The sequence below is a fragment of the Salvia splendens genome, chromosome 15 (assembly GCF_004379255.2).
Source record: "Salvia splendens isolate huo1 chromosome 15, SspV2, whole genome shotgun sequence".
Taxonomy (NCBI): Eukaryota; Viridiplantae; Streptophyta; class Magnoliopsida; order Lamiales; family Lamiaceae; genus Salvia; species Salvia splendens.
Genome location: NC_056046.1, coordinates 8597489 through 8614685, shown reverse-complemented (window position 1 = coordinate 8614685; position 17197 = coordinate 8597489). Strand labels below are relative to the sequence as shown.

Here is a 17197-nt window from a genome sequence, read left to right as displayed (position 1 = left end):
AAGTGTAAATAATTATAAGCTCGCCTAAGTTTCCAATCTTATCCATGAATAATATTCCCACCATCCCTAAAAAAATAGACAACATTTGAAACGACATAAGTTTTAATGTACAATTGATAAAATAAAAAAGATAGAAAAAAAGTGATTCAGAGTATGGTAAGTGGAGAATGGATCAATCTCATTAGAAATAGAAAAGTTTCCTCAAATAGAATCGAACAATTTTTAAGGGAAGGAGCCTTATTGGTGCGGTGTAGGTGAGCCAGATGTAGGAGAAAATATTATGAAAACCAAGAAAGAAAATGCTCGACACTTGACTCAAACTCTGCAACTAATAAGTGTCTTCTCTTCCTATATTTTCAACGCATACATTAAGCAGCGGTGTATCGACAGTCGTTTGGCGGGTAGTAGGCGTAGGGAAATGCATCCGCGGCGGCTGGAGACAATGAGCGGCGGTGGAGGAGGAGATGCCTTCAACTTTGCGGAGATCTGGCCGCGGTTTCAGATGAGCGCCAATGCGGCGTCGTACGGCTTGGCTTTGGATCCGATGTTGACGGATCAGAGATCGAGTGACGATTCTAGGAAGCGGCGGGATAAAGATGAGCATTGCGGTAAGGGAGGAGGAGCTTCCACCAGCAGCAGCAATGGCGGCAGCTGCAACAACAATAACACCGTATCGGTATTGTTTTGAACTGATAGTATTGAATTGCTGTAGCTGCATCTGATTACTATATTAGTATTACTATTAATTACAGTGCATGCCTATTTGATTACGCTGTGGAAATCGCAATTCGCCGAGTTTAATTTGAGGTTTGTGTTGCGTTAGTGGATATTGCTGATTGAAATGAGAGAGGATTTAGATTGAAGATTGAGGTAATGTGAGTTATTCAAGCAATACCTAGTTGTGATATTGTTGCTCTGTTTGAGCAGGATGAAAGAAGAAACGAAGGTGATAGTAAACGGCTAAAGGCGGTGGGTGAACTTAAAGTTGAAAGGGAAGGGAATTCAGGCAAGGCGGAGGCGGAGCGAGAGCCGAAGCTAGAGGAACTTCCGAAGAAAGACTACATCCATGTTCGAGCGAGACGAGGTCAAGCTACCGATAGCCATAGCTTAGCAGAAAGAGTAATGAGCTGACTTGAAATGCTTTTGTGCTTATGAAATTTTTGTCTTGCTTGTTCGTTATCAGTAAGATTGAATAAATCTGAACTACTAGTACTAGTTTTTTAGATTGATGGTTGAATAATTAAGTAGAATTGTAGATGATGAGTATTTATTTTGGGTGATTTTTTCTCATGCTATCTCTTGCATTCTTGGTGCAGGCTAGGAGAGAAAAGATTAGTGAGAGGATGAAAATTCTTCAAAACATAGTTCCTGGTTGTAATAAGGTGAGTTATCAACTTAGCGTTGGTCATTTTTTCTCGTTTGTTGTTAAATGTTTATATATATGTTGTATATGGATATGTTTCTGAACTTTGATGAGATTAGTAACGGGCTTCATCTCTGTTAGAATATACGATTTTATGTGTCAACCAAACTTTTTTTGCCTGTAATTTCTTGTTTGGTAACCTTTATTTAACTGTAAATTAATACAAATATATAAACATTATGCACTTCAATAAGAATGACAGAAATAAACAACAGTATCCCTATATATTTGTGCTGTTGGGATGGATTCTAGCTTTCATCTGCTTTGTTGGCAATAATTAAGATGCTGATCCGAGTGAATGAGAATACTAATTGGCAACAAGTATCATGTGTTCTTGACTTAAGATATCACTTGTTGAGTTCATCTCTGTCTCTCTCCTGAAAATAGAACGATCTAGCAAAAAATTTTCCTTGTTAAAGTGAAGCTGAATTGCTAGTTTTTAGACCATAGTTTGTTCCTCAATATTAATGTCTCTTTTATTGTCTAGACTTCAAAGGAGTATCTTTAATATAGAACTTTGAGAGCCTTACTTTCCTGATTTTAGGTGATTGGCAAAGCTCTAGTGCTTGATGAGATAATTAATTACGTCCAATCTTTACAACGTCAAGTTGAGGTAGTTTTCTGTCTCTATCTGTACGAGGATTTCTTCGTAATTCTATTTGATGGGAGTCGTTCACCTCTATAATCCATTGGTCACAGTTATTTTTTTGCTGTCGCAGTTCTTATCTATGAAGCTTGAAACAGTAAATTCAAGAGGGGAGATCAATGAATATCCTTCAAAAGATGTGCGTGCGTCTAACATGATCTCCAACTCACCTAGCTTGAACTTCTTGATTTTCTGACACGTCGTCTTCCCCTCTTTCTTACAGTTCACTCAACAAACTTTTGAAGTCCCCGGCTTGGCCTTTGGTTCTCAGAGCACACGTGAATACAGTAGGGGTTCGTCACTAGAGTGGCTACACATGCAGATTGGTAGCGGCTTTGACCGAACATCATGACACGAAATTTTCATCCTCAACAAAAATCGAAATCTACAATCTATGATTCTTCCTCATTAAAACCATAGCAGCATATGCTTCTTGTAACGGGCACATTTTCCCCTTACATGGTGTAGCAAACTAGCGAGATACCGGGATGTATACATGGTTTAGTCACAGAATGAGTGATCTTCCCAAAGGTTCTCCAAACTCCAAATTTCTAAATCTACAATCTACTCCATGGTTACGTGAATAAAAGCTCAATGTTATTTTTGGATTTACGTATTCCTGCAATGTTTGCAATTAGTTGTGATTTTTTTGCCTTATAAAGTTGTCTGGAGATATTGAAAGGGATCGTATACTGTTTTGTACAATGCCAAATAAAGGATTGATGTTGTCGAAGGTTAGTAGGTTATCAATATCATTCCAAAAGTTAGACAAATCACAGTCGCCGATCATTAGTAAATTTGTTCATTTTATAGACAGTTGAAAATTGGATTGAGTGTGCATGAACCAAAATATCTTATTTTATATTAAAAGATTATTTACTTGTAAATGCACAAACTTTCTATATAATCTAGTTTTTTTCCCAAAACTTTGTATATTGAATCTAAATGCATGAACTTTAGCATTATTTTATTTTTTTCTAAATTATTTTTTCCCTAAATTGTAGGTGTGTTTGTTGGAAATGTCAATGTGGCAAAAACAACCATCACTAACTTTTCAGACTTTCTGAAATTTTTTTCTTAACTTTTCAGATTTTTTTGAGTTTTCCCAACAATAATTTTCTCTAAAATAATTTGTTGTCCAACTCTTTGTTCGAGCAGTTTAAGATGTAAAACAAAAAATACTTTAATTATTATGAAAACTTTCTTCTCAAATAACAATTTATAAGTAGCTAATGAAACTTATATAGAATCTTTGACACCTCAGGTTCAACTAATCATGAATATACTCTTAAAATTTAATTTGGTCGACACCATATGCAACTCAACTAAATCCCAATGTCTCATCATTAGTCACGTTCACATATATGCATGCATAAGAAATTAGGCAACACTAATAACAATAATAAAAGCCATTAAGGTAGATTTCATAACTAATTACGAGTGATAAAAAAAAGATTGGTGAGTGATGGCTAAAGGCCCGTTACATTGTGGGTGTTGTAATCTGGTAAGAAAAAAGAAAATGATGATGTAACAGAGAGAAGACGATTAGAGGGGGTGTGGAGATGACATCCATTGTAGATTTGTAGATGCCATTTTTCAAAATTCGTATTCAATCCAAGTTACCTCTTTAAATTAAATATAGCTACGATTTGTTGGAAAAAAGGAGAAAATATCAACATTCATGTAATAAGAGATTTGAAAAAAATAAAGTTAAAAAAAAACCCCCAGAAAATGTCATAATTTTATGTATTTATATGGAGTATAAAAACATAATCCATTATACTCATCGGCGGATCCAGGTGGGGTCGGGCGGGGTCGGCCGACCCCACCATCGGCCTCAGAGTTCCGCTGGAAAGCTCCTTTCATCAGCCTCCGACCCAACGCAATGAGATTATGAGGAGACTAGCATAGAGAAAAGAAGTGAGGCAGTGGGAGGCGGTTGCCGAGAATGAAGAGATGGAGAGGTTTGAGAAAGTGAAACGGAAATGGGTTTTGAGCAGTGGTTGAGGAGACAAGTTGAAGATGGTGAATACAAAAAGTCTTTCTGCTCATTATTGATTTCTATTCCTTGTATTATTATTTACTCCTAGCAAGCTATAATTGAATACTATAGCATATAGAATTACGTGTATTTGATTAAAATTAATACTCCTACTACTCGATTAAATATCTTGAATTATGTGTATTTGATTGTAAAATAGGCTTTGAATTTTTCTTTCTTTATTTGTATTAGTTCTTTAGAAAATATGTCTCATCTAATAATTTCATTTAAGGTTAAATTTATTTTTTATATATCAATATATCATTTTATTTAACTTAAACACATACTTCAATAAATATAAAATAAATACTTCTTAATTTTTTCTAATTTTGATTTTATAATTAAAATTTTCAATATTAATATTCACATTCATATTCAAATTATTTTTACATTTGTAAAACTTAGGATGTTACAAAAAAAATTGGGATATTGGTACCTAAGTATTTTGAAATTTCCCAAAAATTTATTTTTTCTACAAATATTAAACTTGGCATATAATATCACAAATTTAAATAGTTGTTGAATTTTTTCCACCAACTAAAAAACCCGGCTATATTTCATTTGTTATTACATCACATAAGATATGATTACCACTTAAAAATAATAGTGGTGTGTGATTACAAAATCTCTAGATGCCAGATTGGTTATTCATCTCATTTTAATGTAGGAGTAATTAGATTTTGTCGCCGGTGAGAAAAATTCGACAACTATTTAAATTTGTGATATTATAATATGTCAAGTTCAAAGTTCGTGGGAACAATAAATTTTTGAAATTTTTTGTAATATTAGGAGCCAATATCCCAAAAAAATTATACATGTTGTTTGCATACTATCGGTACTCAGAATAATTATATAAATTAAAATATATATTTATAAAAATAATAATTTAAATAATTATTTTAAACAGTACTATCATTATTTCGTTCGACCCCACAATATTTAGTTCCTGGATCCGCCACTGATTATACTCCGTATTGTTTAGCCACATTTATCCACATAGACTATAATATGCGATGTATAGTCCCTATCAACTCTAATTCTATCGGAAAAAAACTCATAAAATCAAAATTTATATATTGAAATTCAGGAAAAAAATAGAAAAACCCAACAAATATTACTCCATATATATCGATGCTGCATGTAGATATTTTAAACGTCACATTTCCCAAAAATTTCATAGCTCACTCGTGCATATTCAAACAGCTGGATATGATTTCAATGATGCAAAGACATTTAGTTGATGTTTTTTCTATATTCAACCGTTCAACAATATAATTGAATGTGACAAGTTGTTGCTGTAATAATTTGCAATATTTCAATCTGTTTCCCATAATACTATATATGACTGACTACAAATTCTCGAAATATATACGAAATTAGGCGGTCAGTAATGATATTTATGGTCTCCAAGATTATAAATGCAACAAATCAAGCCACATTTGATATATTGTTACAATTTGCATACATAGATTATAAACGATACATTGTATACTAGTACAAACATTTATTACAGAATCTGATCCTAGATAAATACTCCACTACTATATCTACTAATAATAAAAATAACACGGAAAAAAATCTCAGTGCATAAAAAATACTGTCCTCATCTAAAATAGCTACAATAATATCCCAAAAAAATTTAGACCACATAAAATTAACTTTTATCCAAAAATTAATGACAAACATAACATTTCGAACATAAACTTTCCTCTACCCAAATTAGAAACAAAATCGAAAATATCCCTATCTCCACAAAAAATAATTTATTTTAATCTCCACAAATATTCACTCGTAGATAGAACACGTCGTTACATGATTCAAATGAGTAAATAAATTGTTCGCAGCCCAGTTGGCAATGGAGGGGCAGATCTGGCAACCACGAGTAAATAAAAGAATAAAATTATTGTTATCTGTTAAATAGTCGTAGCTGATGTCTGCAATCTGGCCGTGAAAGAAACATCGGCGACTCCTTCAAAATCCCCTTAATTTTCCATTTTCAAATCGCAACCGTCTCCACCAGAACTGCCGCCATTCGCTCACGCGCCGCCTCACCCAGATTCGACGACTTCACTCACTGCGTCACTACTCTTCCGCAGCTGAGCAACACGTGGTGGTCAATGACCTCATTTCGACGCGGATTGGGAAAATTGACGTATGAAATCTCGGGTCCTGAGAGAAATTGAGGCCCTTCCCACACCCCACCCTCCTCCCCATCACGATTGCAATTCAACCATCAGTTCCCCCAATTTCTACTAAAATTTTATTTTTCATTTTTTTCAACTCTCAACTTCCCATTTTTCTCCCCCTTCCTTGTCTCCATTTGATTGGGATTCGACACAGTCTCTGCAAATTCCGGGAATATCGTAGGGTTTTCTGAATCTGGGGCTGCGATCGGAGGAAAACAATGGCCGGGTGGAGAGGATCTAGAGGCGGAGGCGACGGCACGCCCTCCGACGACCGTATCGCGTCGTCTCAAACTGTCCGTCTGGGGAAGGTTCAGCCACAGGCGCCGGGTCACAGGACCGTCTTCTGCAATGATCGCGAGGCGAATTCGCTCGCCAAATATAAGGTTTTTTTTTCCTTGTTTGATTTTTTGGTGGTGCTTTTGGAGCGTGAGGTTTGGGGAAATGAATCCTGGGTTTATGACATTGTCTCGTGAAATTTGAAGGTGTTCGTGGATGGGGCTGGATATGTGATATTTTGTGGTGTTTAGGGCTCTGAATTAGGAAAATGAGGAGCGATCTAGTGCTTTTGATTATAAACTATTCAAGTTTATTTGACTGTTTTAGAAAATTTGTCGTAGATAATGGGAGTGGTGAACTTGTTTATGGGGAAGAGGAAGATTAGGTGCCTTATTTGATATGTACTGTAAATTTGAGTACCTAAACATTTGGTCTAGTTTGATGCTTCAAACTCCAGTTTTTCTCATCGTCAATCATGATCATCTGCGTAGTGGCAGATACAAACCTTTATTTGACTATAGCTGATTGGAAACATAGATATATACATAGTGAGGTGAATCATATTGAATCTCAGATGATTGCGTGGGTTCATGATATTGAAGTAGTTGCTAGTTGGTCTGGTGATAGTCTACAATGGCTTCTCCTTTGGATAGTTGGCTTGAAGGGTGCTCTTCGGTATCACTTGTTAGGTTTTCTTCTTTGGCTCAGGTATTTACGAGATGCCAGGGAACCTCCTTCTGTAAAACTATTAATGGTTATGCTGATCTGCATTGATTTAGTTTAGGACAAGTGAGGTAGAGAAAGATGTGGGCAAGCAGGACAGTTACTGCCCTGATTAAGTTTTACTACTATTTATCTCTTCCTTTTAGGTTTGAAACTTGAAAACCTTAATGGCACGATGTGTTGTGTGTCATTTATATGATTATATCCAGTCTTGCCAATGCCTAGCCCAAAAGTATTATATGTCTCACTATGCTGTTTTCTTGAATGTTCCTGCATCCCCTCAGTGTTAATCCTTTATACTCGTAGTACTTTGTACCCCAACTGGGCTGTATTATAGATTATGGAATTTACAAGCACAAAATTCTGACGGAGTCTCATTAGAAGGATGTAGTTACTCTCAAAACTAACAGTTTTCAAAATAATTATGAGTCTTATTGCCATTTATTGAATGCTTGCATTAGTTGAATGTTCATATTTCTGCTACTGGTGGGATTTTTCGATTTTCCTTATTGTGATAAACTTTGACAATATTGAAATTGAAATTTATTACCAAAGGCCCGAGCTGTGTGAATTACTTCTCTTGCTGGTAGCCTGATTAATTATGTTGATTTTCAGGGTAATTCTGTGTCAACAACAAAGTATGATGTATTTACCTTTTTACCAAAGGGGCTCTTTGAGCAGGTATGTTTTTGTTGCTTTATTTTCAAGATTAGCTAATCCAGTGCTAAACTTCAAAGATTATTGATCAACCCAAATGTCTTTAAAGACCTTAATTAGAATATTCTGAAATTTTAAGGGCTAGTATGTTTGTCAGGAGAGTAATGCTGTTGGGGATTATAATTCCTCAGAATATGATTCTAGGGAATATGAATCTTATAGATCACTTATCCCGTGTGTGGTTATTACTCCGTACTTATTAGGATTATGAACTTATATTAACCAATTACAAGTAACTAATTGACATCCTTTAACAAACAACAGAATTTAAAATCAAGAATGTAATTACTTTCTTAGACAGAATCCTAGCAAACTAGCAAACAGACAGGGTCTAAGGATTTTCTTTGACCTGTGGTGGTATTCCAAATATTGTTTGCAAAAAATGGTCCTTTAGCTCCCTATAGAGACCATACTGGATTGACAAATTGTTCTTTCGCATAAAGAAGAGCTCTACTTGTTTTATGAAATTTGTTTGAACTTTGAAATTATTATTACACCCAATAGCTTAATACAATATTTCAATAATCTATATAAAGACAAATAAATTTCATTTGCTTTTCGAGGAAGAAAATACGAACAGTTCACAACATTGGACAATAAGACCCTAAGCTCCATTTTTTTTGTGCTTGAACTGATTCCTTTTAATTTAATTTGTGCTGACAGTTCAGAAGAGTTGCAAACCTCTATTTTCTCATGATCTCAATCTTGTCATGCACTCCTGTGAGGTATGCTCCTACCATATAGTTTTGTCTTTTTAATGACTTTCAAAATTAAGTAACTTTGCTTTACAATTATAGAGTCAGAAATCCTTATCATACTGACTAAGTGCGTGTTTTTGAATAAATTCCAATGTAGACTAAAAAAATCCTAATCTAGTCGACTGGACACATGTTCAAGGAGACCCTTATTAGTATGAATTGCATTCCAAACTAAATCTTTACTGATTCCTTCAGTGCAGGCCAAAGTTAACACTCTCTAGTAGTATATAATAGTAACAGCATTCCGATTGCATAATGTCTAAATTACATGCTTGAACTAAAACTATTACTATCATAGAAGGCCAATTTATAAGCCTGAGGTCCCGAAGCATGAAAATCAGGTCTTCATTGGTGGCACTTACATTGCCACACTTTCTTTTCTCCTTTTTTATTTATTCATGCCGGGAAACAGTTTGAGCATTTTTCCCCCGTATTTTGATATTGGTCATGGCCAATTCAAAGCATCTTTCAGTTAACTAGCTGAATCCACTTGACATTCTTCAGTAAGGCTGTGTCCATTACCACTATTCTTGTTTGTTGGTACTACCTAGTGTGATATTTGGGCACATATTTTGGAGTTAACAAACTATTCTGCAATGCATCTTCTTATGAAGTTTTGTTTCCTTGCAGTCCTGTAAGTCCAATTACAAATGTGCTTCCACTGTCACTGGTGCTTCTTGTGTCCCTCGTAAAGGAAGCATGGGAAGATTGGGTGAGTTTAGAATCATTTCCTCTGTTCAGCCACCTACCAGAGAAAAATCTAAGTCCAATAGCTCCTCACATTGTTTTTTCCTTGTATTTCTTTTGATTCCTACATGAAGAAACGTTTCCAAAATGACATGTCAATCAATAATTCCAACGTAGAAGTGTTGCAAGACTGGAATTGGGTACCTACTCCTTGGAAGAAGCTGCAGGTTGGAGATATTATCAGAGTAAGTCAGCTGCTCTCATTTTTTCCAGGCCAAGTATGTCAACCTGCTACGGCTAGACCATCAATTTTATGCTGTCTAAATGTAAAAAACCTACCTAATTTTCTGTGGTTTAGAAACAGATAACATGTTAGCAGCTTAGTGCTAGAGAGAATTGAATGTTTATTAATGTATTAAATAAGCTATGATTGCATTTAGTCCCACAGAATCATTAAAGGCTTGTGCACTCGAAATCAAGTGGGTTTTGCTTTTGCAAGCTGAGTAGCACTTTGGATCTCTAACTAGCTTCCCTTTTTCTGTTAACAGTCAGTATATGGTACTTTTGTGTATATATGCACTCATTGGGGAAATGGTAGAAACCATTAGATGTTCATTTTTCTAAGACTAATTTATGAAGTATTTTTATTTAATTCATATATAGTTACTCGTCTGATTGTTTTGCCAATTAAGTGATTGTTTGTCCCATCACAGGTGAATCAGGATGGATTCTTTCCTGCTGATTTAATGTTCCTTGCCAGCACAAACCCTGATGGTGTCTGCTATGTTGAGGTTAGCACCCTCTGCTTTAAGGAAATTGTCTTTCTAATCTTAATAAATGGTAAATAATTCTTACTTGGAGATCTGGTTCATCTGTCATTTTCTGTATTTCTTGTTCCCATGTGTTTGTGCACATTCGATGAATATGATTTGCATGTGTCATGTGTTTTTTGTTCATTCTATTTATTCATTTTTGTATTATGGTTCTTTTGCAGACTGCAAATCTTGATGGAGAAACTAACTTGAAGATACGGAAGGCACCGGAAAGGACGTGGGATTTTGTGTCACCGGACAAAGTTTCTGAATTCAAAGGTTATGTTGACTCTTTGTTGTCTGGCTTGAAAAAAAGGTTTTCATTATAGGTGTTGCGGAAAAATAACTAGAAGAAACATTTTTGAGTGTCTAGTGTATTAAACAATTGACAGGGTGTTTTTGGAAATAAAAACTAACAAGCCCTTTTCTTTGATGTAATGCAGGTGAGGTTCAATGTGAGCAACCAAATAATTCTCTATATACCTTCACTGGAAACTTGATCATTGATAAACAAATCTTGCCTCTCAGTCCAAACCAACTTCTTTTACGTGTATGAACTCGTATCTCTGGCCCTCTCTCTTTAGTATATCAGATTCCATGTTATTTTTCATTTGTAGTTACTAGATTGAAGTAACCTTTCTTACTGGATGCCAATGTTTACTCTTTTCTCTCTCAATTTTTAGTTTCATGAAGTTATTATCTGAGAATCTGGCTCTAAAATTTCTGACCTATTGTTTATAATTGCTATTATTATATCAGTTGATGTTTCAAGTCGATTCTTTCTTATTGAGTGTGTCACATGTTTCCAGGGGTGTAGTCTCAGAAATACTGAGTACATTGTAGGTGCTGTCATTTTTACAGGACATGAGACAAAGGTATTCAATTATCTACTTGTTATTTTTATCTTATTTTCTTCTTTGACTAATATTTACCCTCTCAGACTCTGTAGAACACTTTGTCTATATTAGTCAAGACTATGTAATCATGTTTCATGTTCTGCTCGTACTTTATATATTGTGTATATGAGTGGTTGCTATTTTCTTATTTCAGGTTATGATGAACTCCATGAAAATCCCTTCCAAAAGAAGCACCTTAGAAAAGAAACTTGACAAGCTTATACTTGCACTATTTACTGTGCTTTTCTGCATGTGTCTTTTGGGATCCATTGGCAGGTTTGCCTATCATCATTCAGTATTAGAAGTTTTCTACCTAGTTTGTTTTACATTTTCTAAGATATGTAATGCGACTCTTTGTTGATGTTTTCAGTGGTGTATTCATAAACAGCAAGTATCACTATTTGAGATTTGATACATCAGAGGCACAGTTCGATCCTGACCACAGATTTGTGGTATGCAGTTATTGCCTTCGTTTCTTGTCTGCCATTACCTTGTTTTTCATTTTCTCAGTTTTTAGTTTTATCTTTTGTGCTCTATAGGTTGCTATCTTGACGTTTTTTACCCTTATAACTCTGTATTCGCCAATCATTCCAATCTCTCTGTATGTTTCTGTGGAGGTAAGTTTCGCAAGTATTTCTGTTTCTTGTGGCTACTGTTGTTAAATATGAAGAGATTTTATTATTGACCTCAGATGATTAAATTTATCCAATCCACCCAATTCATCAACAATGACTTGCGCATGTACCATGCTGAGAGCAATACCCCTGCATTGGCACGGACGTCTAACTTAAATGAGGAACTTGGGCAGGTAGATGTGCCGCCTGCTGACCTTATAACGAATTTCTCATTTTCTCATTTTCCTTTCCATGAGCTGGAAAGTGTTCTATGTAATATTTAAATTATGTCCACGAACCCGTTCAGGAGATTTGTTTTGCTTCATTTTAATCTGTTATTTTGATAGGTGGAGTACATCTTCTCTGACAAAACTGGGACCTTGACTCGTAACTTGATGGAGTTTTTCAAATGTTCAATTGGAGGAGAGGTATATGGTACAGGTGTCAGTGAAACAGAGATTGGAGCAGCTCAAAGAACTGGTGTTAAAGTTGATGTAAGTTTTAGTTGCCAATAAAGTTTTAAAACGCGAGGTGTTATATGTCTTGATTTTATGCCTTTGATTTCAGGCTCAGAAGCGATCAAGTGCAGCAAGTGAAAGGGGTTTCAACTTTGATGATGCACGACTTATGAGAGGAGCTTGGAGGAATGAACCTAATCCCGATTGTTGCAAAGTAGGTTGGTTTAATTTAGGAAAAAAGTTGACAGCCTAAATCGATTCTCAACTTGCATAGACTGAAACATCCAGCATTTTCATCTCTCATGTTCAACGTTCACAACTATGAAATGATAATAATATCTTTTTTATATATTTTTATGCTCAATTTTTTGTGTATTATGGAAACATTACTGAACTTCTGTTATTATGTCAATTTATTTATGCTTCTGTAAGAGGGTTCCTGCTGAATTTGTTTAGGTTACTGCACGCCTTTATTCATCAACTTCTACTGCTGATTCCCCTACTTGACGAATATTTCTTGTCTGAAAATTGTACTTATTCTTATTTGTTTGTGTAGGAATTCTTTAGGTGCCTAGCAATATGCCATACTGTGCTTCCAGAAGGTGATGAATCCCCTGAGAGGATTCGATATCAAGCTGCATCACCTGATGAGGCTGCTTTGGTAGTAGCTGCAAAGAATTTTGGCTTTTTCTTCTATAGGTATGTGATCATTGTGGTTTTTTTTTTACTTATTTGAGGACATTATTGCATAAACGGGTTTTGAATTTCCTGCAGACGTACCCCCACAATGATTTATGTCCGGGAATCACACGTTGACAAGATGGGAAAGGTCCAGGATGTTCCTTATGAAATTTTAAATGTTCTTGAGTTTAACAGGTAATCATTTTTTTCACTTTGCTTCTGCAATTATCTAATCACTACTGTTTTGAACAACCGACTCTTTGGCATGGTTTAGTACAAGGAAGCGTCAATCTGTTGTTTGCCGATATCCTGATGGTAGACTTGTACTCTACTGCAAGGTTACTTTCTGAGCCCTTTTTTTGTATATGGTGGTTAGAAATTAAGTAAGTGCAATAAACTGACAGCTTTATATATGATGGATCTACAGGGTGCGGATACTGTGATATACGAAAGGTTGGTGGATGGTAACCCTGATTTAAAAAGAATGAGTAGGGAGCACTTGGAGCAATTTGGAGCCTCTGGGTTACGTACTCTTTGCTTGGCTTATAAAAATTTGAAGCCTGATGTATATGAAAGTTGGAATGAGAAATATATTCACGCAAAATCTGCTCTGCGGGATAGAGAGAAGAAATTGGATGAAGTATGTAGACAGTTTTTTATATATGTTTGTGGTCCAGTGCAATTTTCTTTTGCATTATTAATTATATTCTGCTTAAACAATTTCTTGGTCAATTTGGTTAGCTGGTCATCAGTATTCACAGCCCAACATAAAAAAATTTCAGGTTGCAGAACAAATAGAAAAAGACCTAATTTTGATTGGATGTACTGCTATTGAAGACAAGCTTCAGGAGGGAGTACCAGCGTGCATAGAGACCCTCTCTCGAGCTGGAATTAAAATTTGGGTTCTAACAGGAGACAAGATGGAAACAGCAATAAATATTGCATATGGTAGTGAAGTTGGTGATTTCATTTTTTCCTTTCTGGTTTGATTACCTAGTAACTGTTAGCTAATGTATTATATTATATCTATATGTGTCTACTGCAGCGTGCAAGTTGATAAATAATGGCATGAAGCAATTTGTAATCAGTTCAGAAACTGAGGCTATCCGAGAAGTTGAAGATAAGGCATGTCATACTTCCCGCAGATGCTTTTCCCATCTAGTATGTGTTGCATAAGCCTTCAGTTGTATCCCACCTCTTAACCTATTGTTAATTGAATGATAGGGTGATCAAATAGAGTTAGCACGCTATATGAAGGAGCTGGTGAAGAACGAGCTTAAAAGTTGTCACGAAGAAGCACAAAAATTTCTTCATATGGATTCAGCACCAAAATTGGCACTTATAATTGATGGGAAGTGTTTGATGTATGCATTGGACCCCAGTTTACGTGGAATGCTCCTAAATTTCAGCTTGAATTGCACCGCTGTAGTTTGCTGCAGAGTTTCTCCACTGCAGAAGGCACAAGTAAGGTTCCTAAGGTGGCATCTCCATATTTCGCATTTTTTGGTCACTTTAATAAATAAGGGCTGGATTTGTGGTTGAGGTATTAGCATAATTGAATCACAGTATGCCATGTCTAAAATGAGTTCAAATTGCTTCAGATAGCTTGCCATCACGATATGGACATGCCACTTCAGTCATCTCTTGTTCATTCCTGTTATTTCTAGAGATTAGGCACTGCCAACAATAATTAAGGTTCCTATTATCCCCATCTGCTGGTGATGACCCTCATAACTGATAGTAACATTTTAATTGGAGTCGATTAGTCAATCAGCATTCATGGTCATTGATTATTCTCATCCATCTACTATACAAACTTGAGAGCTGACCTCATAATGTTTTCTGCTATCAGGTTACAAGCCTTGTTAAAAAGGGCGCAAACAAGATTACCCTTAGTATAGGTGACGGTGCTAATGATGTTAGCATGATTCAGGCTGCTCATGTTGGTGTAGGAATAAGTGGGCAGGAAGGTATGCAAGCGGTGATGGCCAGTGATTTTGCCATTGCACAGTTCCGCTTTTTGACCGATTTACTTCTGGTGCATGGTCGATGGTCTTATCATAGAATATGCAAGGTTTGTTCTTCTAGATTTTTATACCTACTGATACCATTCTTTCTAGACTGACAATTATCATCTTAAAATTTTGTGTAGGTTGTGACGTACTTCTTCTACAAGAACTTAACATTCACACTCACTCAATTTTGGTTCACCTTCGAAACTGGGTTTTCTGGCCAAAGGTTGTATGATGATTGGTTCCAGTCCCTCTACAATGTCATCTTCACAGCCCTACCTGTGATCATCATTGGACTTTTTGACAAGGTTCTGAATGTTCGCTTTATCATGTCGGTAACTGACTTCTTATTCAATTTTTCTGTGTAAAGTATTCACTATTTTTGCACGCATTTTCTGTAGGATGTGAGCGCTAACCTTTCGAAGAAATACCCTGAGCTGTACAAGGAAGGAATTAGGAATGCATTTTTCAAATGGAGAGTCGTGGCGACATGGGCTTTCTTTGCAATCTATCAATCACTGGTTCTCTACTACTTTGTTGTTGCTTCAAGTAAACGAGCCATTAATTCGTCCGGCAAGTTATTTGGCCTGTGGGACGTTAGTACGATGGCCTTCACCTGCGTTATTGTGACTGTCAATCTGCGTCTCCTCATGATGTGCAACACACTTACGAGATGGCATCACATCAGCGTTGGAGGAAGCATATTATTTTGGTTCATATTCGTCTTCATCTACTCAGGTGTCGCCCTACCTAACAAGGAGCAGGTAATGTTTCTTGACCATTCGTTCAAACACCCTTCATCCCAATCAGATGCAGACACTAACCTCTGCGTTTCGCCCCATATTCTGCAGGAGAACATCTATTTTGTCATCTATGTCCTGATGAGCACCATCTATTTCTACCTGACTCTCATTCTCGTCCCTGTCGCTGCACTTTTCTGCGACTTCTTATACATGGGGTAAGATTTAGGACCAATATCCCCCATCACTTAATATGGCGTTTCCTCTCCTTTGTTCAATGCGTTTCTCGTTTGCTCTGTTTTCAGGGTGCAGCGCTGGTTCTTCCCCTACGACTACCAGATCGTTCAAGAAATCCACAGGCACGAGGCGGACACAAGCAGGATTGGACTACTCGAGGTTGGACAGAGCCAACTAACTCCAGATGAGGTGCGCAGTTACGCCATAATGCAACTCCCAGGAGAGAAATCGAGGCACACAGGTTTCGCCTTCGACTCCCCTGGTTATGAGTCGTTCTTCGCGTCTCAAGCTGGCGTTTTCGTGCCACAAAAGGCGTGGGATGTGGCTCGGAGAGCCAGCATGAGGAGCAAGCCGAAGACGCCGAGAACCCCCAGAACTCCTAGAACACCACAGAGGAATTAATCATACAAGTTTGTACAAATTTTACCCTTTTTATCTCCTCAGTTTCTATATAGCAATTTTTAGATTCGAATGTATCATATCCCAACAACTATAGCAATTTCTCATGCTAGGAATTTTTGTTTGATATTCATAGTGGTTGTAGCTCTCTCTACCTTGGCCAACTTTTAAAGTTTCTAATTTAAGCTCAGTATATAGTTGTAGTGCAATTCTTTGGTAATTGCACAATATACATTCCTTTTTCTGAGGTTCTTCAAATCTCGTGTTTCTGCTTTTTCTTCATCATTATTCATCTCATTTCCACGACTAATTTAATATTTTAAACCTAAACAAATTATTATTTTATCTAACGAATCAAATGATGACTAATAATAGTATTTGTACACACATACACACACATGTGTATGCTAATTTATTGTATATATATGCTGTACAACTATTTATATATGTTTATGTGTAGTAATTTAGAAAACATGTCAAATAGATTGATTGCAAATGCGTAACATTATTGTATGTGATCGAGTTACATTTTTTAATAATCTTTGTTCTCTTATATTTATTGAATTGGCTTTATTCCTATATGGTAATTAACTTGTTCAACTTAAGCATGTTCTTTTCTAAACGTGCATAGTTTTAGGAGCACAATTCATGATAATAAAGTGAATATACAAGATCTTAACACGTTACATCAGCGTTTCATAAATATTTGATGTTTCACAAAATATATGTCTATATGTTTATCCTCATCTAAACCATTGCAATACCACACTATAAAGCAAGTGTTACTCCACCACTCTCACCCATATAGAGTAGTGATATAGGGCAAGTGCCCACTAACTACATAACTAGGGAACAAATCACAACCACAAGATTAAGAAAAGAGTAAAGGCC

The 17197-nt window shown here is 36.1% G+C and overlaps 2 protein-coding genes across 2 annotated transcripts; both read left to right on the top strand.

Moving 5' to 3' along the window:
- The first annotated feature begins 282 nt into the window (after positions 1-282).
- LOC121767470 (transcription factor BHLH094-like) lies at positions 283-2807 on the top strand. Its single transcript, XM_042163740.1, has 6 exons — positions 283-676; positions 928-1119; positions 1317-1382; positions 1968-2036; positions 2143-2208; positions 2293-2807. Exons 1-6 carry the CDS (start codon positions 419-421, stop codon positions 2419-2421), a joined length of 780 nt encoding a protein of 259 aa, XP_042019674.1. The 5' UTR covers positions 283-418; the 3' UTR covers positions 2422-2807.
- Positions 2808-6043: 3236 nt separating this feature from the next.
- Positions 6044-16591, top strand: LOC121768395 (phospholipid-transporting ATPase 3-like). The gene is made up of 27 exons (XM_042164894.1): positions 6044-6679; positions 7911-7976; positions 8676-8737; positions 9401-9482; positions 9592-9702; positions 10171-10248; positions 10452-10548; positions 10713-10819; positions 11079-11144; positions 11320-11441; positions 11536-11617; positions 11705-11782; positions 11857-11973; positions 12127-12273; positions 12347-12451; positions 12794-12936; positions 13012-13113; positions 13193-13256; positions 13346-13558; positions 13701-13866; positions 13964-14043; positions 14143-14382; positions 14771-14992; positions 15071-15238; positions 15332-15694; positions 15782-15888; positions 15976-16591. The coding sequence occupies exons 1-27, from the start codon at positions 6515-6517 to the stop codon at positions 16307-16309; spliced, it is 3687 nt and encodes a 1228-aa protein (XP_042020828.1). The 5' UTR covers positions 6044-6514; the 3' UTR covers positions 16310-16591.
- Positions 16592-17197: the final 606 nt, after the last annotated feature.

What these genes read in the sequence shown, in the direction of transcription:
- LOC121767470 (XM_042163740.1), top strand. Translation starts at nt 419, where the DNA reads ATGCATCCGCGGCGGCTGGAGACAATGAGCGGCGGTGGAGGAGGAGAT. An exon ending in GCCATAGCTTAGCAGAAAGA is followed by an intron (nt 1,120 to 1,316) that starts GTAATGAGCTGA and finishes TTCTTGGTGCAG; the next exon opens with GCTAGGAGAGAAAAGATTAG. An exon ending in ATGAATATCCTTCAAAAGAT is followed by an intron (nt 2,209 to 2,292) that starts GTGCGTGCGTCT and finishes TCTTTCTTACAG; the next exon opens with TTCACTCAACAAACTTTTGA.
- LOC121768395 (XM_042164894.1), top strand. Translation starts at nt 6,515, where the DNA reads ATGGCCGGGTGGAGAGGATCTAGAGGCGGAGGCGACGGCACGCCCTCC. An exon ending in CAAAGGGGCTCTTTGAGCAG is followed by an intron (nt 7,977 to 8,675) that starts GTATGTTTTTGT and finishes TTGTGCTGACAG; the next exon opens with TTCAGAAGAGTTGCAAACCT. An exon ending in CAAAGTTTCTGAATTCAAAG is followed by an intron (nt 10,549 to 10,712) that starts GTTATGTTGACT and finishes GATGTAATGCAG; the next exon opens with GTGAGGTTCAATGTGAGCAA.